A 26774-nucleotide genomic window follows, 5' to 3' on the forward strand; every position below is an offset into this window, starting at 1 on the left:
TATCACTTTGATTACTCACACTTCACTGTTTTTATTCACTCACACGTCACTGTTTTTATTCACTCACACTTCACTGTTTTTATTCACTCATTGTATACTTCACTGATAAGAAACTGAAGTACGAACCCACGATGGATCATGCTTTTTATAACCCTACCAATGGGTAGCTCCACTTATACAAAAAAAGGCTTCAAATGGTCCACAATATCCACAACATTCGAGAGTGTTCTGGAATGTTCCACAATGATATGGGATGTTCTAATGTTGTAGAATGCTCTCGAATGTTCAGGACTGTTCTAGAAATTTCTAGAGGGCGAAACTTTCAACCCTTATATCTTCAAAAGCACACCCTTTAGGTAAAAACGGGAATGGATTCTTCATGGATGGAGCATTAGAGGGCTACCAGTTTTAGCGAGCACGCATATTATGCACTTACTTTTGTAATATTATATTGATTATTATTTATTTTTATTATTCAGGGTTTACTTATCGTGACAGAATAACACTTGCAGATTAAACAAAAAATTAAAAACATTTATTCCGAATCTTGGAAGCACATTTTCATTTCACCCTTAGGAAACGCAACTTCTGTGAAAAATTTGGTGATTTACGAAGTTATGGTGCAACTGTATATCAGAAAATAAAACACGCATGAACAGTAGGTAAACATTCAATATCTTAAATAAGTACTATACAAAGTCCGTAATCCAGACTCGTCGGGACTTCGGCGTTTCCGGATTAGGTTTTTTTCCGGATTATAGATCATCAATTTAAATCTGGTAAGATGGCATGCAGAAATTATACAATTAAAATATGAAACCGTAATTTATGAAATAAAGAGCAATTATGATTTAAAGGGTATCAAAATTTACAAAAAAAAAAAAAAAGCTTAATATTTATTTGTTTACATTATTAAACATTCCTTTCAATGTAAGTTGTTTAAGTTGCTTCGTTTTTTGTGCTAATACTTTCTCTTTAATTCTATAAACAGACATAATTTCTTGTTCAGTTACAAAGTTTCACTGTTCAAGTCCTGTAATTGTTGTATCGAGAATACCGACTAACTTGTCAATCGAAATTTTTTCGTTTTCACTAACTTCTCTGTCACTTTCTTCACTATCGGAAACGCGCATGCGTAAACGCATTACGCGTATGCGTAAAGCATACAAAAGTTTGTGGCTTTGAGGTCCGGATTATAGATCATTCAGGATAATGGACGTCCGGATTACGGACTTTGTACTGTAATGGCTTTTGCTACAGTGCCATGTTGTGGAACATTTTCATATTTCAATAAATAATATTGATCTTGTTACATATTTAGCGTGTTGGTACAAGTAATCGATCTTAAGTACAAATTCTGCAATCTCAGAAATACACATCTCTGAAATTGAAAAGACAGTGAAAAAAAAAAAAAAAAAAGAATCAACTTAAACCGCGACTGTCATTTTCCCGCCCCTCCTCGCAATTTAAATAGCATCCAACATCGAATTCGGAAGAAATTATTTCATATGCTCAGGCATTAAATATAACTTTGTAGGACTTCGCGTATTGTTATGTGATTCAAGTTCATCAAATAACCAGGTTCTCTGGTGTATTGAACTAGTATTGAAATTCCAGCATAATTTTTTTCAAAATTATGATTACTTCAAAAAAGGAATTAAGTAGCTATGATTATAAAATACACAGGAACTAGTATACAGTGAAATATAAACAAATAAACAAAAATATTCATAAAAGTTATTGCAATATTGATTGTGAGTATATAATTTTAATATTTCATTGCATATTTATATCATTTTCTAGTTTATAAATTGTTTTAGTTTAAAGAATTTTATCAACAGTCTTGGGCAATTCATTTATATTTGGATTTTTCTGTTTGTAGCTGTGAAACCAGATTTATCTGTTATTTTAAATTCTGATAGTTTTCCGAAAGAAATTTAATTGATGGTGGTGTATTTTCAAGTTTTTTTTTATAGATATTCTGGTTCTTTTTAATAATGAAATTATCTATTTTTTATTTTTATAAGTTTAATTTGCAATAAATTTTGAAATTTTAATTTTTTTCTTTTATTGTTTTTTGAAGTTGAAGTATAGCCACATTTTTATATTTTTTAGATTAACTCTAATGGTATTCAAGCTGAGAAGCTCTTTGTTTTAAATGTAACAGGTTAATGTATAACTAGTTTGTCTGTCTTAGGAGACTTCAGTATATGTTTTGGTAACTAAGAAGGGTTTGCAATTGAATCCCATTTTAATGAAAATGAGTTTAATAATTTTCTGTGTTTTAAAATAGAATTGAAAATTTTAAAAATGAAAATAAGTTTTAATGAAGTAAATTTTTATTTAAAACTTATAAAATCATTAATAAGCTGAAAGGACAAAAATTAGTTTGTAACATAATTTAATAGGAATAAGAGATTAAAATTATCTTTACAAAATTCATCTACAATTTCATATTGCAGCTAATAAAAGAGTATGAGGGGGGTTGCTAAATATATAAAGATAATGCCTTATACTTTTGGCAGTGTAACTCAATTATTTGATTTCATTATGTGTGCATGCAGCCATGTTGTTAGTATTTATGACATAAAATTGTAGATGAATTTTGAAAAGGAATTATTTAATCTCTTGTTTCCATGAAAGTGTATTATAAATTATTTTTCTCTTTATATAGTATATATATATATATATATATATATAGAATTACTTTTTGTTTCAGAATAATGCTCATCCTCATGCTGCTCCTGTAGCATTCATGACACTATCTGATGTTGATAGGACAGCACTAGAATGTCACAGTCATAGCAATGTCACACAATAGCTCACAATTAGTATCAGGTTATTCTGGCCATTCTCAGTACTAAAAAGTTAGCTGCTTAAAGAGGTTCTCTTTAAATGAAGAAGGGGAAACTGCCATAACCATAGTGATAAAAGCAACCATAGTCACAAAACAACAATTTCAGTTTCTGAGTATGAAGTGTTATTCAATATAAGAGGCTCTGTATTGGAAAAGCAAGGACAAAATAGCAGTGTTCAGTAAATTGAACAAAATAGCAGTGTTCAGTAGAGTTGGACAAAAAAGCAGTGTTTAATAGAATCATCTGATTCTGAGCAAAGAATTCAAATCTCAAAAATTTCATTCTTATGTTTCATTATTTGTTTGTAGATCCTGTTTGATGACCTCTGATTTAAAAAAAAAAATATCAATACTTTTAACACATTCATTACCAGGCTAGTTATCCAAAACTTTATCAGAACTAGACAAGCTTGGAAACTTTTACATCAGCATGCACTGACACTTAGATTAACTTTCAGATGATACCATCATTTAGCAGCAGATTATTAGTAGCAAGTTTTTTAATTATATACTATCTTTAAAGGTGTTAAAGATTAGAAACGAAATTACAAAATATTACTCTGTTTTCAGATAAATTATATCATTGAATTTAAAGAAAACTCCTTACATTTAATGATGTGCATGTTCATTTATATTTCCTTTCTATTTCAGTTAACAAAACACAATGTCACACCACAGTGATGATGCAATGCTTATAGTTGGAAGTGACAGTTTCTGGGAACCTGGAAATTACAAACGCACAACTAAAAGGATAGAAGACAGTTTTCGATTATGTAATGATCTTATACTCTTAATTCAAGAAAGAAGTGAAATTGAAAAAACATATGCTAAGAGTTTAAGAAATTGGTCAAAGAAATGGAACGAAATAATAGAAAAAGGTAAGTGTTTAAATGCATGCTGTTCTGTTAAACTTGTCAAGCATACTTTATTTTTATTTACTTCTTACATGCATAAGAAGTGTCTTTTAATAGTCAGAAAATTCACTTTTTTTTAAATTCACATTTTTGCTTATCACTGCATTCTTGTACTTTCACTACTTCCTAAAAGTATTTCTGTGTAACATCATAATTTTCATTTGGATATGCTAAATTTCATTTTAGAGTATCAAAATGACTTATGATATTTATTATAAATTATTTTAGTGTATTTCATATGAGTTTTTAAATTAGGTCCTGAATATGGTACGACAGAAGCTGCTTGGAAAGCTGTGCTAATAGAAGCTGAAAGAAGATGTGATATGCACCTACGTATAAAAGACCAGCTATTAAATGATGTTGTAACACAAATTAAACAGTGGCAGAAAGATAATTTTCACAAATCTATGATTCATATCAAAGAAAAAAAAGAAATGGATGATAATTTTAAAAAGGTAATGTTCTTTTTGTGAATTCAAAATAATTTTAGTTTGTTGGTAAGCAAATTTTATGTTACCCTGTTTAAATTTATCACACAATCTTCAGTTGTTTTAAGCAATTAAATTGGATTTGCTTTAATTTAAGATTTAATTCATCATTTTAATCTAATACAGTTTTTAAATTGTTTTATTAAAAAAAAGCAAGTTTTTAAATAGCGTTCTGATAAATTTCAGCTATGTCCTTCAGGCCTTTTAGTAGTGTTACTTTAAAAAAAGTCATAATCAATATATACACTGAGAGGCAAAAATTAAGAAAGAGCCCCAAATAGCATATTGATCCATCTTTAGCTTTGATTGCATCTGATGTTTGATTGCTTCTGAGCACGGACTTTACAAAATGCTGATATCGTTTTTGAGGAATTCTCATTCTGACATAACAGCAGTTCTAATTTCATTCAGATTGGGTAATGATTTTTTTTTTCGGGTTTTAAAGTGATCTTTCCTCTTTGCATCACAAATTCTGAATGTGATTGAGATCAGGGGAATGATCTAGCCATGGAATTAGTTTGAACTCTGATCATGCCCTTCAAATCAATTTGAGATTAACTGGGCATAGTGACAAGGCACGTTGTCCTGCTGAAAACAACCATCCTCATCAGGAAGCATGAATAAATGTACATAATCGGCAATGATGTTTAGGTAAATTGTGGTGCTAAAACCTGTTTAAAGGCATATCAAAGGCTCCATTATACCTTCAGAAAAATATTTTATATTCACTAGTGTCAAGCTTTGTCACCAACTTTTTTCTGATCATCATGAGTTCAATATTGATGTATTTGAGCACACAGCAACCATGATTTGCTGTTAATCAATGATAGCCAGGCATTCTTGATGGTCTCTTGCTGTTAAATCTTCTATTGCAAAGTCTGTGGTATTTTGCATTGTCACATTGGTGGTGGTCTATTGTTACAGGTACTTCTGCATCAGCCATTTTGCACTGCTTTTGTTTGTTCTCCAGAATTATTCTTACTGCCTGAATTTTTGCCCCCTCCTAACTGCTATGTTCTTTATGTCTAAGATACTGTTGCATGAGAAAAGTTAGCCATTTCAGAGATGTTGGAAGCAAATCTTTGTACACTTATGCTTATTCAAAGATGCTCACATCTTTCATTTTACCCATTTTCACACTAATCTTAGTGTTAATTTTTTTTTTTTTTTTGAAGATAAAAGTGTTTTATGTAAGCAATTCCTCACTGTTACATCATTTAAGTTACTGGCAGCTTGGTCCATGATTAAAAAAATGAACAACAGTTATAAATTTTTAAAAATGTGAGAGGTTTAAGATTTTAATGGTCACCCAAAAGAGCTTCTTAAGGTTTTTCTGTGCCTTCGCTGAGCTCACAGTCTATCAGAATGCTGTTGTGTTCACTCTTAGCCCATTTCTTTTTGTCTTTTTGGTTTTATTATGAAGCATCAATTTCTTAACAGTTATGCCATGTACATGGTGATCTTTTTTAAAGTGACAGTGTTTGGAGCGCCCTGTAGCGTGATCTAATAGCCAAAATGGCACCAAGCTTGGTATTTAGACTAATCAAGACATACAATCATACAGTTAAATTATTAATGTTTATTTACTGCATTAACTTCCCCGATGAGGAATTAGACCACATTTAATGTGAGCATCATTCTTAGAAATAACACCATGCATTCTGAGCACAATGTTCTCCACAGCCGTATGTAACATATCACGAGGAATATTGTACACTGTCTTTGTTATGTTGTTCTTTAGAATAGGCAAATTTGATACTCCACCAACATAAACTTGAGATTTCAAATAACCCCAGAGCCAAAAATCGCATGGCGTGAGGTCAAGGGAACGAGGCGGCCATGCAGCTAGAAAACTGCGACGTATGACTCCATCATCAGTGAAGTTTTGGCGCAACAGCTGCTTTACTTCATTACTAATGTGTGGCGGAGCACCATCCTGCATAAAGATTGTTTGTTGGAGACAGTTTCTCTGCTGAAGTTATGGAATAACAAACGTTGCAGCATTTTGTGGTACCTCTCTGCATTTATGGTGCACGTTGGGGGTCTTGTCAGAGTGATGGTCTCAAAAAAGAATGGCCCAATTATGAATTCGGCTGTGAAACCACACCAAGCAGTGACTTTTGGGGAATTTAATGGGATTTCGTGCACGCAAATTTGGCTATTTTGTGTGTTTAAGAACCCATTGAAATAAAAATGGCACTCATCTCCCCACAGAATGTGCCATGGGAAAGCATTATCAATTTCTACCCTGGCAAGAAACGATAGAGTGAATGTCACTCGCTTATAATAATCACTTGGTTTCAGTTCGTGCAAGCGGCTGATTTTGTAGGGGTAAAATGCAATAACGCGCCGCAAAACTCTCCATACCGTGGAATAATTCATGTCCATTTGTCGAGCTACACCCCGGATGCTGCTAGTACCAGCAATGGTTCCCTGCGATCCTTCGACAATTGAATTTGAAACATCAGTTATTACATCTTCTGATACTGGTTTACGTCCTCTCCCAGCGCGAATGGTCAGTAACCCCGTTTCCTCGAACTTCTTAATCATTTTCTTAAGACCGTTTAGAGATAAAGGTCCCTTAAGTAATTTTTTTCTGGTTCGAAATTCCCGAAGAGCTGCAGATGCATTACATTGATTTGTGTAATACAGCTTCACCAGTAACGCAGGTTCCGGTAACGTGAGAGGCATGTCCACTGGAGCTCATTTACTTCAGCTGAGATTATTTCTCGGAGCTGTCTACTACTTGCTTTTAGAGCCCCAATTACTGGCGCTGTCATCGCACATTTGCATTTTTCTTTGATACCTGTGTTTCATGCTAATTCTTGTTATTGAAAGCTACAGTAGCGCCACAAAATGCCCTAGCGGCGATTTTTGGAACTAAAAATGTTTCCCACGGAATCCTTTTTCCCATGTCTTGATTAGTGTAAATACCAAGTTTGCTGCTATTTAGGCTATTAGATCGCACTACGGGGTGCTCCAAACATTGTCACTTTAAAAAAGATCACCCTTTTCAACAGCAAAGTTACAAAAATTTTAGCTGTAGCATAAAGAATTCCTGAAGTGTTACGTGTTGGTATATATTTTTCTATTTTTTTCAGTCTTTTCTTAGTTTATCAATGTACAGTTTTTGTAGAAAAATGGTTTGCAAAACTTTTTTTTTTTTTTTTTTTTTTTTTGTCTTTTTATTATTAATATTGTGTGTATTAAATTTACTAATTAACTATCATGCTCTTCGCACTTATGCCACATAAAATTCAGTTGAGTAGCAAAATCACAAAATATTTAAAAGCAGCATATTTTTAGAATTTCTGATATACAGTCTTGTGCACTGGAAATAACAATGTTTTAATCCTTGCATCAAATTGTTGAGTTTTTTAAAAATTCATTAACGTTTTACAAAATATGAAATATAAAATTCAAAATTCAGATTTCCAAGTGCATATATATGTTTGGGTAGAGGACTATGTTATTCAAAATTTGATGGTCCTAGGTACCATCGTTTCTTCGCAGTGCTAGAAACACATATACATTCATGCAGATTTTTCATTATTTAATTTCTTTAAAAGTAATACAGGGTGATGTTGTGGCAACAGTTTGAAAAGTGATTCAGACATTGAAACTGATATGCTGCCAAATCCCAGTGCCCTTTTAGGCTCAAAAGGTGTCATTAATATTTTGGCCACATAGACTGTGTGTGTTTAACAAAGTAGTGCGCAGATGCTTTTTAAGTTTCTCTTCAAATTTCCTAGGAGATAATTTCCTTTTTATTCTCTTATTATTTTATTGAATTAAATAATATCTTTCCAGCAATAGTGCATGAAATAAATTTTTAAATTCACTAATTTTAAAGTTTTTCTTCTCATTTTTCTTTACTTATATAAATTTGTGTACATACACATATAAAATTGTGCAATTTGTACTTAGTTCTGAACTTCTGTAAATTTCTCTTCATATGTCAAATGTTTAAGTTAGTGTCACAACATGATACAGTAGTCACTAAAGAAATCTTTATATCTGAGTAGAAGTATATTATTATTTTTTAAAGTTTTTTAAACAATATTTTCTGTTAGAATCATGGCTTTGATTATTATTATTAACAAAATAATCTTTCCATGTCTTTTGATTATTGAAATAAGATTTATGAAAGCTTACCATCATAATGTATGTGTCTTTTTTAAGAATTTTGCTAAGTGACTGATAGTGGGAAATATTAAAAACATGCATTAATTCAATATTAGGCAAGGTTCAACTTTAGACTAATTTTTTGTTTTATAAAAAATCTATTTGCATTTCAAGGGAGTTAGATGTAGGATCCCTGCTTTTAAGGCACCGAAAATAATCTTCACTGTAGGCTGAAAATATGTGATGAGATGAATGAGCAAATTTTAATGAGATAAAATAAATGTCACTAGAGGTCTTTTAACAGTAAAGTTTTGAAAAAAATACAGACTCTCTTTTGATAGTCACCAAAGTTTCAAAATGAACTTGGTCTTCTATAGAAATGGGCATCATAAAGAGTTAATGTTTATTTTTGTTCTAAGAAATATTGGTCACTTTCAGATGCAGTCATTTGGAGAGGGTTCACTGTGCTTAATTTGAATACTTTGGGAAGCCATATTGTTTTTTCCTTTGGAGGTGGGGAGCGGGTGTCAAGAAACTTTAAAACAATCAATCATCTTTTTGCTGGGGATCAAATCCAAGTCCCTCTGGCTACTAGCTGGATTTGTTGGACACTAAATTACAAGGACTCCTGGTAGGAATGTATTTAACATGTGTAGGAGGAATGCTATTGCCTCTATTTTCTCCCATGCACATATACACTGAGAAGATGAAGTCTTAAAGAGGAGATGAAGCCTTGTAAGGCCAAATCAGTATGATCATTTACCACATTATAATTTGGGTGTCAAAAGCTTTGTTAGATTAGGGAAAGAATGATTAGGTGTTATGGAGTGGAAAATATGCAAAATCAGTTTTATCCTCACTTGGAACTGAACTTCAGAATTTCCAATACACTACTTGATGCAAGTTGCAGCTGCACCAGGAAGCATAACTTAGGGATGGCAAAATTGTTAGAATATAGGAAAAATCAGGCAGCAGAGTTTTAAATTCACGGCATTTGCACCGGCTTTCAAAAAGTCTAGTACCAGCCTCTGGCCTGATGTATTAGTCACAAGAACACATGGGAGGAAATGCCAATTAATTAATTACCATTTCGCTTTCAAAATGCTGCATAGTATAAAAGAATAAACTCTGAGAGCAGTTATATACAGTTATATAGCTGTATGAAATGTTGATGCTCCTTAATCCTCTAAATGGCATGGCTTTTCATAGCACTTTTTAGATAAATTTTATAATTATTTATTCTACGTTTAATTTCGAAACCACTGTAATGTTTCATTGGAATGATATTCAGATTATTAAATGTTATTAAATGAAATAAGAAAACAAAATATTTTAAATAACAGGATAATGTTTTGTATCAACTGGCAATAAATCTCATGCATATAAAAATTGCCTTGCTGCTTGCTCTGAGGATTACGTATTAAGGAACTAAATGCATATGTACATTTTTCAACTTTAAAACAGTGTATTTTTTCAGTGTAGTAAGGACGATACTTTGATGAATGTTACTTCAAAATGTTACTCGGAAGTCACTCAGAAGTACTTTTGTTTACTTCAGTTGACAATTTTCCATTTTATTATAATGATTTTCCTTAAGTATTGCATGTTAATATTTGTTGATCGTTAAAATAGATTTTAAAGATTCATATTTTAAATATTTATTATTACATCATAATAAGGATATTTTCTTTCAAATATTAAATCCCCAATTTAATCATTTCAGGCACAAAAACCATGGGCAAAGCTTTTAGCTCGTGTTAATAAATGTAAAGCAGATTATCATCAGGCTTGTAAAAATGAGCGATCTGCAGTTAATCAAGAAAGAAATGCATCTGCTGATACCTCTTTATCACCAGATCAAGTAAATTCTATTCTGTAAATTAATTTTTTTGTTGTTGTTTTCTTTTGTTTAAATGTTATATTTATAGTACAAAATATTTATAGTACAATTTATATATAATAAAAGGTATAAGAGTAAATTAATTGTTTATAATCTATTTCAAAACTAATTTTTATGATATGTAGCATTATTATAGTATATCTGATATTCACTATTAAACAAAATCAATGATTTCTATTGAAGCTTCATTGTAACCTTTTTAATATAGACTATAGAAATCTTAATACAGTGTATGTAATTTTTATTCTTATATTTGTTCTGATATTTTTCATTCAGTTGTCTCTCCTCATTATGTGTAATCAAAAGCAGAATAAATTGTGGTAAACAATAAAAGTCTGGTGCAAGAACACCTCCGGATATAATGTCTATTGCTGTAAAAATTAGCTTTAACCAATTTCTCTTTAGGATATATTAAAAAAATGCATTTAAGTTTGCCCTCATAACGTACTTAGTGGTGAATTGACAGTACAGGTTATTTGCTTTTTGTTGTAAGTAAAACACTTGTTATAACATTGTTTTCTTCTAGAGTATTCACCAAAATAACAAAAAAAGTACTTGTTAAATTGATGCAACCACCTTGGCAATTTTTTACAACTTACAATGAATACAGTTACCTAAGGAATGTGTTATGTGCATGGTTGTCATAACATTTTAACTATATGCATAGTTGCCAGTTTGGCATCTTCTACTGAGGTGGTTTTAATAATACCTAAAGTTAAAAAAATTTTTTTTTAATTATTATTATTATTATTATTATTATTATTATTTGAATTATCTCTGTTTAAAATTTATGAAGCCTGCTTTATAGTCACCACTTCCTGGCAAGATAGACTGGCAAGAGTAAGTCTTATGATAGGCAGGTTGTAAGTTGCTACAGGAAATTAAATTAGAAAAAAAAATATTCTTACATTTTACTCACTGTTTTTCTGTGCTACAGTTATATAAAGAAATTCTGTATTTATATACATATATATATAGCAATTGGCTTTAAGAGGCTATTGGATTCAAATGCTAAAACTAAAAGTCTTATGCATTGGGGATTAAAAGCAGCATAAACGGGGAAAAAATGTTGCTATTATTTAGCTGGTATTTAAATTCATTTGTACTTTATTATGTTGAAGAATATAATTAGAAGTATGCCAGAAGATGAGAATAATTCTTTTGCATCATTTTTTTATTTAATGCACTTTTTTATTTTAATGTATTTAATTTAATGCATTTAATTTTTTATTGTTACATCATCAAAACAAAATAGTTTTAACTCCAGAAGCTTTCTGAGAGTTAAATTCTCTTCTCTCATTTTCTCATTTTCAGTTTTAACATCATTCCAATAGCTTGTATCTGTAAGAGGAAGACTTCCTGAACCGATTAATTGTAGGGCTATTCCATGTTGAGTTTTAAACCTGACAGTGTGTATGAGTGTTTCTATCTTGATCTGAAATCTGTTCAGTAATCTTAGCTCTAGGCCAAAATAGATGTTTTATATTGTCATTATGAAATAAAACTGTTTCACCAATTTTTGGTTGGCGTATCAGTTTTTCAAAGTATTTTTGAATAAGATATCCTTTTTTAAAAGATTTTCTTAAATCGTTAAAATGTTTTCTTCAGTATTTTAATTTTGTGTTCAATTTTTGGAAGTCTAATTCCTCAATACATCTAACACTGAAACAGTTGTTTTTGGTAAGAAACATAGCAGGTGTAAGAGGAATCAATTTGTGTGAATTTTCTGACACATATGTTTATGTCTTATTTTATGTCTTGTGAATTAATGATTTATTCACAGTTACAGATCGCAATTCATGTATCTTAGTTTTTTTCTGATTCAATATACATTTACCTAAATTATATTTTAGCTATTGGACAGGGACAAACAGTGCTGTCTATAAATTCTTTCTGTTCAGTGATGGATTGTCAAAATGTGCATAACACCCCACTACTCATTTTTGGATGCCTCCATTATGCATTGCTTTTAGAAACAGAATAAATGGACTTGGCTCATTAATCATTTCTTGCATCAGAGTCTCATAGCTAGGGTTTTCAGCGCCCAGGAACATCTGAAAATTTCGCGCCCCTTACTGCTTGCCAAGGATGGAAAACATTTAATTCTAAAATTTCCTAACATCAGTTTGGCGCCCCTTGGATTCTGCGCCCGAGGACAGATGCCCGCCTTGCCCCCCTCTAGCTGCGCCCCTGTCTTGCATCACACTACCACCACCTAGTGCGTGAAAAAAGACACATGAATCCTTTTCTTCACACTCCAGCAACTACATTTCTGGTCCGTCTCCATTTTTCTAAACACCATAGTTTTGGGTTTAATATCCTTATTATTTTTGACTCTATCTAATATGTTTGCTTGATGTAGGATTAACTTAAAATGCTTACTTATCATGCAGTTGTATAAAACATTTTTGATTTTTTTCCCTAGCTCTTACTTCTTCAAAATCTATCTTATAATAATGTTTGCATAAATTGGATTCCAGTTTGACTATTCATCATATGTACAAATTTGATCAATAATCTCGTAAATTCCCATTTTTTAGTAACAATATTGAATACAGGAATCTCATACAGGAATCATCTTCTCAATGACTTTTTTTAGTTCTTATTCTTAAAAGATTATTATCTTTGAATGTAACAAAATTAAAACATATTATGATCTAAACGAATCAAATACTTTTCAGAATTTTTCAATTTTAAAAGAAAGTTCAGTGTTTTTACACTTGACATGAGTTTGCTGACAATTATTTAGAAATCTCAGTATCCAAGTAAGCACTCTTAATTTATCATAATTTGATATTTTGTTTAGATACCTAAGAGGTGCATCTCTTGCCGAATCAATAGTCATTATTTTAATCTTTTTTTCTTTCTTTCTACATCTACTTCTTTAGGCTGACTATCAATTTTGCTAACTGGCCAGCATTTAGGATTTTCCTTTAGTCACAAAGGCCCCTCTGATCACCTAGATAATCATGTCCCAAGCAGAACAGCCATATGACAATAAATTAACAATATTCTTACTTTTGGGAGCATATTTCTTGTGCTTGAGGATTTGCTAAAGGATGAATTTCTGTGACTTGTTCATGAAAATTAATCATTTTCTAGCTGTAGTTTGTGCACATCCTTATGCAATTTTAAGAATTTATTTATAACATCTGGTGGTAATTTACAGTCCCAAGTGATGTTTTGACTTCTGTAAATCTTTAACTGTAGCTTTGGAAGCAATGTTGTTGAGTTAACAAGCCAGTAGGATTGAAAATGTCTTGTACTATTGACAAGATTAATCTCTTGGTAATTTTAATTTCCCACATCAATGGCTGTAAATTAGTACGAGATTTTAAAGTGCATTGTCTAAATCCAAGCCAACGTTATCCCTAAAATAGAAGTCTCTCCTGAATATTTTTTAACATATTTACTAGCAACATTACTTTTAAAAGCTTACAAATTATAAAATAGTATCTAGAGATGATTGATTTTGCCTGTTCTGTAAAGTGCACTCATTCTTTAATGTTAAAGACTTCAGATATACGATTGTCCATACAGAATTAGTTTTTCAATTTTTAAACAGTTTCATCATATGGTGGAGGACAGTTTTCTTAAAGATGTATTATAGATGCATTAAATAAATTAGGGGAAAAACAATCCACGGATATAATTTAACAATGCTTATGAATTTCTTACCCTTCATAACATGGGGAAAATACGAGGGTTGGAACTTAAATAGTGGCAACTATTTATTTACAAGGAATGCAAAAGTGATTCATGTCACCATGTTTTACAGTCCTTCAATATAGTCGCCAGCATTGTGTACCCGTTTCCAACGATGTGGAAGTCGCAGAATACCTGTAGCAGCGCCTGTTTTGTTGATAGTTTGAATGGACCGGTCTACTGCCGCAAGAATCTCAGGAATAGTTTGGAAGCGAGTGCCATGAAGTGGTTCCTTCATCTTAGGAATTAAGTCACAGTCACAAGGGCTTAGATCTGGGGAGTATGGTGGATGGTAAAGCACTTCCCAGCCCCATCGCTTGAACAAATCAGTCACAGCTTGCGCTGCATGCGGCCGAGCATTGTCGTGCAAAATGAGAGGAGAGCTCTGCAGAAAGTGTCGCCGTTTTTTTCTCAAAGCTGGTCGGAGATTGTGCTCCAAAAATGAGCAGTAATACTGCACAGTGACGGTCTGCTGTGGGGGAACGGTATGCGTTAGGATGACACCATTACAGTCGTACACGAGAATCACCATAACTTTCGCATTGCTGGGGTTCTGACGAAATTTCGAAAGTCGTGGTGACCCGTGATGACGCCATTCGTTTGATTAGCGTTTCAGTTTTGGGTTTGGGCTGGTACGATCGGGCCCAAGTCTCATCCAGCGTAATGATACGGCATAAAAAAGCATCTCCTTCGCGCTCATAGCGCTCCAAGTGTGTTCGGGCAGCATCGTATCGTAGCCATTTCTGCATTTCCGTCAATTGATGTGGAATCCATTGGGAAGCAGTTTTTCTCATGGACAGGCATTCCTTCAGAATGTGCAGCACAGTCGTCTGTGCTAATCCTGTTTGTCCAGCCAGCTGATGAATCGTTTGGCGGCGGTCACTGTTCATTAGTGCGGCAACAGCTTGCACGTCTACATCGCTGACACTCGGACGACCTGGCCGTAGCATGTCTGCCATGTTTTGGCGTCATTCATTGAATGCTTTCACCCATCTTGCTACGGTTGTGTAAGGCAATGCAGATTCCCTGCAAGCCTCTTGAAGCCCTTGATGACACTGTCGTGCTGTACGACCTCTGGCACATTCAATTTTTATTCAACATCGTTGTTCTTGTTTCGAAAACATCCTGACAACACTTACTTTAGACCGCGAGCTAATACAAGGATCCGTTCTTCGCGTCACTCTGCATGCGCGTGACGTAGGCAGGACGAGTCTTTTTGCTGAGAGGTAAGGTAGGTATGTAGTTCACGTGTGGTATACGCGGTATTCTTTGGTTTTGTTGCGTAGCATTTTTCCAGCTGTGTTGCCACTATAAAAGTTCCAGGCCTCCTGTTTAATTTGTGGGTAAAAATCTCTGTCTTTGGGTCCAAAGATAACATCAAAAATGCACTTATAACATAAACTGTTTTTCCATTATAGTTTGAGAGGAATCAGCTACCAGAATTTCGAAGAATTTCCACTGTATTACTCTAAGTAACACTGCTGTCATTAACATATTATTCTTTAAGTTTATTTATTTTACCCCAGACAAAGTGAAATGTATCAAGTGTTGCTAGATTTCACCACTGAAAAACTTACACAATGTTGCAAGTTCTTAAAAAGTGTTATTCATAATACAGAGTGTTTCATATTGAATGGGCTAAAAAGAATTGCATAGTACAAATTTTGTAATTTATTTACTAAGCTGAAACAAATTAATTCTGAAACTACAATTGTACAATTTATCTGGCAACAGCAAAAAACCTTCCGGTTACAAAATCGCCTCTAGAGGTGCTGTTAATCAAAATGGTGCCATCCATGCAGAAGAAGATGTACTTTGATTTAGAATACACTGAAATATCACCATTATCATTGTTCAAAGATATTTTCACTCCAGATTTGTAAAGAACCACTGTGTCATCACAACATTGAATGGTAGGTGAAGCAAATTTCAGATCACAGGCTGTTTGTTTAAGAAAACTGGCCCAGGACAAACAACAACCAAAAGTGGAATTGTTGAAAAAATTCTTGAAACATTTTTATGAAGTCGCACAAAATGAATGCGTTTGCGAGGTCTGAACTCAGTGTGCTGTGTTATGGAAATTTGTACAGTTCCGACCATACACCTTTGAGATAGTACACACTTTCTGACAAACTGTTACGTAAAGCATTTTGTGAACATTTACTAGATGAACTAGAGGTAAATAGTTTTGCAAACAGACATGTGTTTACAGACAAAGCCATTTTTCATGTTTTTGGAAAAGTTTAATCATTATAATTTACGATTTTGGGTCACGGAAAATCTGTATGATGTACCATAATTTCTGGAAGAAATGCCACGGCGTTTACGTGTTTAAAACTTAAATTTTCAGCGGGTGTGGCATTTCTACCCATGCGGCGTTTAGGTGCATTATAAATAAAATATTTCCTATGATGGTCATTATACATAGTTTGGATGGCCTTGTCATTGTACATAGACTGGTGCTGTTCCCACACAAAAGATCACTCAGTTGCTTTTTACGAACGTTATTTTGTTTACATTCTTTCCCTTGAACGGACCTACATGCCTTATTCACCCTAAATGGGATCTCAGAACAATAACATTCTTCCCCCCTTTCAAATCAACATTCTCATCAGTTTGAATAGTCTCTCTCCTCTGCCATTCGATGAATCTTCCAGGACCCATCCTCTCCCCTCCCCTGCCTTTCTGCAATTTTTTTCAAAGGCGGACACGACTCCACCTGCCTCGCAATAACGAAGTCTGACATATTTCCCCTTCAACATAAATCGATTTTCTTGGCATTCTGCCAGATACAGATCCTATCAGTGTAGGTATAAGAACTTGTTGGATAGTTTTTAAGTAAGAAGGGAGCGGAAAATTTTTTTTAAATGGCACTTAAAGGGCACAGAAGCTATACTGCTGGTTTTAATGTAATTTCACGTGTTGAACAAACTGGAAATAGAGCAGCAGCTTGAGAGTTTGAAGTGGATGAGATATGTATTCAACATTGGAGAACTGAAAAAGAACTTTCTTAAAAAATATGCCACAACAGAAGTGAGCCAAAAGAAGTGGTACTGTAAGGTGGCCGAATCTAGAGGACGACCTTGCAAACTGTATAAAGGAGCAACGAGGAAAGGGAATAGCAATTTCAACTGTAAAAATTTGCTTACAAGCAAAATTTATAGCAAAACAAATGAACATAAATGATTTCAAAGGAGGGCCTTGCTGGCAGATAGCGTGTAGAATTTTGGGCATGTAGCAGATTTATGAAAAGAAAAAATATTTCTGTGTGTACTAGAACAACAGTCGGGCAACAATTACCAATGGACTGGCAGGATAAAAAGGAATTTTTTCTAAAATATGTGACAAATATTATTGACCAAAAAAAAAAAAAAAAAACTTCTTCGGTCACAGATAATAAATATGGATGAAACGCCGTTAGCTTTCGACTCTCCTGCAAATAGAACTGTTGATGATCTGTGCTTACGACGGGGCATGAAAAGAACGTCATTTACATGTGTGTTAGCTTGTGCCACAAACAGTGACAAGCTAAAGCCGATGATCATTTTTAAATGAAAGACTATTCCGAAGGGAGATTTTCCTAATGACGTAATTATTTGTGCAAACGAGAACGGCTAGATGTGCGAAACAATCATGCACGAGTGGCTACAAAAAGTTTGGCAGTGTCGTATGGCATCTTTTTTCCAACCAAAGGGGTTATTGATAATGGATTTCATGCGTGCTCATTTCTTTGAGTCAGTGAAAACCAGATGTCAAAAATTGTCTATGACTGAAGCAATAATTTCTGGTGGTTGGACAAAAATCTTACAACCGTTAGATTTGTCAGGTAATAAATCCTTCAAAGCTGAAGTCCGAAAGCGGTGGGAGTGTTGGATGAGTGAAGGATTGCATACGTAAACCAAAAGCGGTAAAATGCGTAGAGCATCTTATGAAGAAATTGCAAAGTGGGCAGGAAGTGCGTGGAAATCGCTAGAAACATCGTCAATAATAGCAGGGTTCAAAGAAGCTAAAATTATATCCTTAGATAAAAAGAGACTGTAAACCAAGAGGATGAATGTGACAATCTGGAAGACTTAGATCAGGATTTACTAAATCTTTTTAATTCAGATAGTGAAGAATCAGATTTTGATGGCTTCATATGATGTATAGTTTGCTGTAATTCCTTTTGTAAGTAAAATTTAAAATTTCCTTTTGTCATCCAAATTTAATATTTTGTTGCTGCAACATTTTTTATAATATAGCCTGAGTATTACAAATATGGACTTCTTTAGTGGGTAAATATAAGTATATAGATGAATGTAAATATACACTGGTTATCATAAATTAAGGAAAAATCATGATTTCTGAAAAAGTTACATGTAGAATTTAATGAAACTTACCCACAATATACAACACATAGTAAGGTATCAAATAACATAAAAAGAAATTATTAGACAAATGTGGTAATATAGAAATTAGCACATGTATAAAATGAACAAATCAAAGGTGTCAGTTTGCTATAGGAATAGTACCTTCAATATGGAATATGATCACCTCTAAAAGCAATACAGCACATACAGCGATGTGTGATGCTTTCAATTACGCGGTCTATCAGTTCCATAGGAAGGGAGAGCCATTGCTCTTACAAAGCAATTGCAAGCACGACAAGGGTCTGAGGGGGTGGATTGAGAGCAGCTAGACGTCTCCCTAAAGCATCCCAAACGTGCTTGATAGGATTGAAGGCCGGGGATCGAGCTGGCCACTTCATGCGCATAATTGTTTCCTGTTGAAGATAATCATCTATGATGCGAGCTCTGTGTGGTCTTGCGTTGTCGTCCTGTAACAGGAAAGCATCACCTATTGCTCCGGCATATGGGCACACATAAACATCAAGGATGTCATCTTTGTAAATCTGAGCATTCACGGTTCCCCTTGGAAAGACATGGAGGTTTGTACATCCACCCAAAGAGATGCCTGTATGCATCTTTTTCACGGATGTTTGACGGATGCTAACGGGTTCTAGGTTCTCTCCATATCAAATAACGCCTACTATCACTTTCTAGACTAAACCTGGACTCATCCATAAAGAGAACCGCCCTCCATTGATCAGGCGTCCAGTGGACATGTTGTCGCACCCACTGAAAGCGGTCCCTCCTATCGCGTGACGTAAGCGGCACACAAATAACTGGTCGCCTCGCATACAGACCACCTTCGTGAAGCCTTCTACGCACAGTTGACGTTGACATGAACCTTGCTGTGGCTGCAGCAAGGCAGGATCTAAGAAGAGTCGGAGTAGCGGTTCTATTCCTGCGTGCACATAATGTTAAATATCGTTCATCTGCACTTGTCGTAGAAGTTGGCCGTCCTTGGCTGTTTTTGAAATCAGTTTTTTGAAATTGCCTCCAAAGTCTATGAACCACAGAAGGACTCACATGTAGCCATCTGGCCACTTCTGTTGGACTTTGTCGTGCCTCTAGTCTCCCAATGGCTCTCCATCGCAATCCTGCAGGCAAATGGTGCCTGGAGGTCATTGTTACGAATTGGCTATCTCAGATTTCTGATGTCACTGTCACAGTGAAATATGTGGGCTTGCTCTCAAATATGGACTTTTTTCTCCTTGCAGATGACATATTCCGAAAGCAGCGCCACTAATTTGCATATCACAGTTTTACTCAGCTACTCTTACTTCGCAACATATTCAAATTTCACACGGCTTGGCTTATTTTTGAGAGAGTTATTGCTATTTTTGTGATTTTTCCTTAATTTATGATAACCAGTGTATTTTCAACATTTCTTACCTTTAATTTACTTTTGAGTTATGGTTTCATTTCATACATTTTTCTTAACTGATATGTCATATATCAGGACTTAGGTTGAGATTTGGCATCTATACAGCCCATGAACGATGTCATGCGCAATTTAATCTATTGCAGCGTTTACGTGTAATTTTAATTTTTTTCCCGCTGTTTTTCTCGAGTATAGCGTTTACGATGATGAGGCCTTTCTTCCGAAAATTACGGTAATAGAACATGAGCATAATTCTCCAAAAAGGAATGTTTTCTGCACCATTTCCAACAACTGTATTTTAGGTTCTTTTTCTTCATAGAAAAATATAGACAATAATAAATCAATAAATATAGTTAGAGGAAGCAGATCCCGCCATCATTGTACCTCAAGACAGTGCTCAACCAACCACATTGGTATAAAATTGTAAGCCAGTACATGAATGATAGTGTACCCCTTTGCTGGATTAGCCATGTTGGGTCAAATGATATGCTTTTGCTTAGTTGGCCACCAAAATCCCCTGATCTAACCCCGTGTGATATTTTTTTATGGGATTTTGTTAAAGGCAAAGTGTTTAAGCTGCCATTTTCCCAGGGCTGACAGCAACTGAAGCAGCAGATAACTAAAGTCCTTGAATTATTAACAAAGGATGTTCTCTTATGAGTGGGGTAGGAACTGATATCAAGCATAGATATTTGCTATCTCACTGGTGGGGCACACATAGAACATCTATAGAAACTTGGGTAACTATAGTTTCACTGTAAATTTGATTTATCAAAATTAAGTTATTACAGCATTCACAGGTATGCTTTAATTTTGTCCCTTCAGTACAAAACACCCTGTATGTAAAATTATATGAAATGCAGTATTTTCCAGTTTCTCGAAACACCATTTTGAAATAGGATTACTTGCTTCATCTTCTTTAAAATATTTAATTCATGCTTTATAATTTTTAATTATTCCTTTCATTGCAAAATGTCTAGATAGTGACATAACTTTGTGTAATGATTTAAAGACAATAGCTGCATTTTCTAAAGCAGTAGCAGTGTCTTAAAATTTGTGTGTTTCTTGTATATCTAAAAAATATGGTATATACAAGGCGTATTCGGAAACTAAGTACCGTTTTGAAAAACAAAAAAATAGTAAAACAATTTTTTTGAATCCAATTTTATTTTTACATGAAAATACATGTCTTAAACTATTTTTCAACGTAGTTTCCGCCAATGATCAAACACTTGTCATAGCGGGTGACCAGTTTTTGTATACCGTCGTCAAAGAAACTTCCCGCCAATTTCGATAACCACGACTCCACAGCATTTTTCGTGTCATCGTCAGATCCAAAGCGCTTGCCACCAAGCTTGCGCTTTATGTGCAGGAACAAGTGATAGTCGGATAGCGCCAAGTCCGGGCTGTACGGCGGGCGATTGAACTGCTCCCAATCAAACTGTCGAATTAACGATCGAGTGACACCAGCAGTATGGGGCCGAGCATTGTCATGGAGCAACACAATTCCTTTACTGAGCATTCCTCTTCGTTTGTTTTGAATGGCACGCCTTAGTTTTGTTAAAGTCTCACAACATCGTGCCGCATTAATGGTTTCACCTCTGGGAAGAAATTCAGTAAGCAAAATGCCTTTCCTATCCCAGAAGACAGTGCACATGGTTTTTTGTGATGACATTGTCACTTTGAACTCTTGTTTTTTCGGAGAATGAGTGCGTCTCCACTCCATCGATTGTTGTTTCGATTCTGGTGTGAAATGACACACCCAAGTTTCATCACCTGTCACAATTTGGTTTAAAAAGTGTTCTCCCCGATCACTGTACCGCGTGAGAAATGTCAGGGCACTACCAAGTCGCTTTGTTTTGTGAACATCAGTGAGCATTTTTGGAACCCATCGGGAACACAGTTTGCGATAATTCAAGCGGTCAGACACAATTTCGAACAAAACAGTACGTAAAATTTGTGGAAATGCCTTTGAAAGAGTTGTCATTGTGAAGCGTCTGTTCTCATGAATTGCTTCATCAACTTTCCTTACCAAATCATCGGTGACAACAGAAGGCCGACCACTCCAAGCCTCAAAGTGGACATTTGTTCGACCTGCATTAAACATTCATACCCACTTTCTCACCATTCCATCACTTATCGCGTATTCACCGTAAACTTTTGTCACTTGACGATAAATTTCGGCCGGTTTAACATTCCTCGCGTTTAAAAATTTAATCACGGCACGAATCTCACAGTCAGCGGGAGAACTAATTGTCTTAAACATTTTAAATGTGCACAGCAAACTGAAAACACAACATAGAGCAACCAAAATGGCGACAATTGAAAGTCAGTGAACAAGAAAGACTAGTGCGCATGCGCGGGACGCCTACCATAGCGCTGCGACGGCGCTACAATGAAATGGTACTTAGTTTCGGAATACGTTACGTATCATTCTCATAAAAGTTTCAGTATCTCTCGTTAAACTCTTTTGAATAATCACAAATACCCAAATCTTCAGTATATGATCTTCATTATTCATTGTTGAACCACATTTGGTTCACTCTGCACTCTATTTATATGACCTAGCATAACAGCTGCTCCATCAGAAGTAAACATAACCATTTTTTGTAAATCAGTAGTATTTTCTGCTTAAACTTTTTTTATGGCAGGAACAACTCGTAAAGCTTCATGAGATTTTAATCGAATTATCCAACCAAAAGTATTTTTATACTGATTATTCAGTTGATATCTAAATGCTTAGTATTAAGCATTTGGTGACAGAAATGTCAGTACTTCTGTCAACAGTTAAAATGTGAAAATTAGATGCTTTGAGTTTTTATGTCATGTCCGTTTTCACCATTGAATTAATAATTTTCCAATTTTCTGGAATTTTAATATATTTTGCTGTATGATAATTTATATCCTGGACAGAGTGCAACAAAATGTTTGTTTTAATTACTAATACAGTACAAAGTCCGTAATCCGGACTCGTCAGGACTTCGGCATTTCCGGATTAGGGTTTTTTCTGGATTATAGATCATCAATCTAAATCTGGTAAGATGGCATGCAGAAATTATACAATTAAAAATATGAAACTGTAATTTATGAAATAAAGAGCAATTATGATCTAAAGGGTATCAAAATTTACAAAAAAATATATTAATATTTATTTGTTTACTTTATTAAACATTTCTGTCAATGTAAGTTGTTTAAGTTGCTTCGTTTTTTTGTGTTAATACTTTCTCTTTAATTCTCTCTTCTATAAACAGACATAATTTCTTGTTCAGTTACAAAGTTCCACAGTTCAAATTCTGTAATTGCTATGTCAAGAATACCGACTAGCTTGTCAATCGAAATTTTTTCATTTTCAATAACCTCTCTGTCACTTTCTTCACTATCGGACGCGCGCATGTGTTAATGCTTTACTGGCTTCATGCGCTTGCGTAGCGGACGTGCACATTAAATGCGCATGCGTAAGTTTGTGGCTTTGAGGTCCGGATTATAGATCATTCCGGATAACGGGCGTCCGGATTACAGACTTTGTACTGTAATGCATTATCAATTAATATTTTCACTTTTTTTTAACATTCACCTGGGTTCTCATTTAATAAATGTATTAATCCTGTCACCAGCAGCATGGAATTTTGGCTCTTTAATTACACTGTCCATTTGAGATTTACTATAAAAATATTTCCTATAGTGAAATTCATAATTTATTTTTATTTAGTGTGCCAGTTTCAATTATTTCACTAAGCCATACAATTTTAAAATCATTTTCTGTTTTTCTTCTTTTCATGGTTTATATATAAATAAATGTATGAAGATACAGAACAGTGCATAAACACATATATTGTTAGTTACTCTTGTAGAAGATAAACTACAAGCTAGTCGTTGTTTAACATCATGCATTTTACTTATTATCACATTAGGAGATGGTGAAGCACAGCAGTATAGTTTCCTGCAGCTGTATGGCACAACACAGGTGCACACAATAAATACCAATGAATATGATTTATTTAAAAAGTACTGTAAAATGTAATTGTTATTATTACTATTATTTTGATTAGTAGCATTATGGGTGTGTGCTAATTTTTTAAAGGCTTATGCCCATACACACACACATAGCATAGAGGGAACAACTCTGTTTAAGTTTTCCAAAACTCTGAGTTTAGCTTCTAGTTTGTCATATAAAGCTGCCAAATTGGCCTTGGTCATCCAATAATAGCATTCTTCTTAACTAAGCTTAATAAATCTGAATAAACAAATCATCTCTTCTAAATCATTCTTTTTTCTATAGCCTTTGGGTAATTCTCCATTGTTGAAAAAAACTTTGAATTAGATGTTCAGTTTTCAATTTTTTCAAAGTTAGCAATATCTAACACACTGCATTAAATATTGCATCTTATCTTCATTAAGCATAGACTTTTCTTTAAAACATTTTCTGGAATAGGCTTTAGAAGGTCAAGAAATCCTTTGGTTCACCTGAAAATTTCTTCAATTCGATTTTCAGTTATTTCCTATTTTCATTTTTAGCTGCAGCAATTTCGTTTTCAATTTAGCATAAATTTCTAAATGTCTGTCTCTATAACTTTCAGCTTTTTTTCAAAATCATCAGAGTATAGTTTCTCACCATCTTTGGTCTTCAGTAAGCTTTCTGAAATCAATGACTGACAACCTTTAAGTCTCTGGAACATGTCAATAAGTTGTAATTTTAAAATGGAAACCTTATTCAAATCTTTTTTTTTTTTTTTTTTTTTTTTTTAAGCAGTATATTTTCAATTTTCTTCAGACTGGGAGTAAATTACATTCTTAGTCCCTTCTGTTGTGCATTTAAAGTATTCAAATCTATTTCCTGGAAATAACTCAATGTTCTTAAATCAAAGCATCTGTCCTTTCATGGACTGCACTTCTTATAGTGGGAACAAAATGCCAAAAATTAATTCAAAGTTTATTTCTACCCAATGCAGGGTGCTTTGTAAAGTTCATGAAGGCAAAATCATTCAGAGAACATGAAAACATTTTAGTGTTGACAACAGCAAATTCTTCTTCACATAGCTAAAATTAAAATTAATTCTAATTTCTCATATGATTTGAAAGCTGAGCGGGCAGGCATTGCATTTCCACAACATTAGCACCATTCTGTGCCAGCTTTAGTCCAATTCCATTCATAATATATAGTGTCTTTTAATGCGTTTTAATGGTTTTTTTTAATATATATACATATACAGTACTCGCTACTTATTAAAATCACCATTGTTCCAAACGTATTTGAGTTTACTAGTAAACAACAATTTGTGCAGTGCAAACTATGATATTAGTTTTAAACTTTTTATATAAAATAATAAACTAACATCTAATCCATTAATTAATCCTAAAATAATAATTAATACCAAAATGAAATTATTTACACAGTGTTTAAATCTTTTGTAAAAATATTTTTATAATCATATTCTTGATGAAATTTTATCTTTTACAAACAACTATGTTATCTGTATTTGTTTTATATTGTATAACAATAGTTTTCCAATTGTATTCTCAATTTCATAAAAATATTGACAGCTTTTTTGATCAGCACCTTTCAGTTGAAAAATTTTTCTTAGAATTTGCGCTGCTTTCCTAGATTCAGTTGATTGATGGCATATCATCATTTTTCCCTGTATTACTTTTGCAATCAATTTCTGAAGTTCTTTTAACACAGTGATCCATACATAGTCAGTTTTTTTACGCATTGTATCAATACTGTTGTGAACTGACATGTATTCTAAAAATGAACCTCAAAAACTTTCCTCATAGATCTCTGAAATGTATCTGTAGTTTGCGATTTCTTTGACATTTTTTATACATAAAAGCCACATTTTTAAAAACAGTTTTTAACTGGTTTTAAGAGAGTAACCCCTTGAATTGACTATAATATGGATGACTTCTAGCTGAGGTATCACTTTTCTGCTTCAAAGTGTCTTATACCTTTGGTGCTGGTCACACAACCAAGTTTCAAATTTTTTTTTGACAAATGACATAAATTAAACAACATTGACATGTGACAAAATAAGCTCTGGTTGACCATCCACCAACTGTAGGCAAATTCAATCAAAGCTCCTCTTTTGCTGTGATTATTAAGCAAAATACATGATTTGTTCCAGCTGTCATCAAGTGATTGCACAAAGGGTGCAGAAGGTAGACGAAGTCCAAACTGTAGGTCCAAGAGGGCAGGAGCTGATGGTGAAAGGGGTGTGACAGCTTGTCACATGAGCTGTAAGCAGACATGGCATTGGTTGCATGATTCCCAGGGAAATTCTGCTAAAATAACATATTTACAAAATTCAAAGCAAGTAACAAACAAATAATAATTCAAATTCTATTGATCGATCTATCAAATTAAACTATGGCTGTTATGTTTTGTTCATTGAAGAAACATGGTCCTAAAATCAGCATCCCACACCAAACATTCACTTTCAGGTTGTCCAGATTCACTTCAGGTTGGAACTTTAGCTAGAAGCACACCCAAAATTTTGTCTATTTGTCACACCTATTTGTCTTTCATAAGTTCTTGCTGCTATGGTAAGTTAGAAGTAAATTCTTGGTTCTTTTCAGTCATCAAGGTTTTCCTGCTTTTGTCAATAACCTGTATTGTCTTCTTAATTTTTGGTTCCATATTACACATTAATAATACAGCAACTTATTCCTTCAGTTTCTGTTTCACATTAAAATGTTAATGTGTGTTAAATGTTCTGTAATGTAATACAGTTTCATCTGTATTATAAATTCCCTGTGGCTTGTATTCACTTAGCAGCCTAAGTAAAACGTCCTTTGTCTAGGTATCAGCTATATGAATGATTCACCAATTCTTTCTCAACATGCAATTTTTGATGAACAGTGTTTGATTTTTCTTTCTCCATCTTATTGCCTTTCTCCATCTTATTGCTTCAACCGTATATTACTTGATATAAAATTCTTTTTTAGCGAATTAGTGTAAAATCTGTAGAAACAGAAACTTTTTTTAACTTTAAAGCTTGAAACCATTCTAAAAAAGCAATTTC

The 26774-nt window shown here is 33.8% G+C and overlaps 1 protein-coding gene across 4 annotated transcripts in view; it reads left to right on the forward strand.

The window, feature by feature from the left end:
• The window catches only part of LOC118191747 (protein kinase C and casein kinase substrate in neurons protein 1-like), a 148111-nt gene that overhangs the window by 82102 nt on the left and 39235 nt on the right, over window positions 1–26774 (forward strand). For all 4 annotated transcript variants that reach the window (XM_035362593.2, XM_035362591.2, XM_035362595.2 and 1 more), the window contains exons 2-4: window positions 3509–3735; window positions 4027–4226; window positions 10108–10245. In XM_035362593.2, coding sequence (XP_035218484.1) covers window positions 3522–3735; window positions 4027–4226; window positions 10108–10245 — 552 coding nt within the window. In that variant the 5' untranslated portion in view covers window positions 3509–3521. The remainder of the gene's footprint in view (window positions 1–3508; window positions 3736–4026; window positions 4227–10107; window positions 10246–26774) is intronic.

Source organism: Stegodyphus dumicola, chromosome 2, assembly GCF_044657685.1.
Source record: "Stegodyphus dumicola isolate Sdum_Otavi_A_Nest chromosome 2, ASM4465768v1".
Lineage (NCBI taxonomy): Eukaryota > Metazoa > Arthropoda > Arachnida > Araneae > Eresidae > Stegodyphus > Stegodyphus dumicola.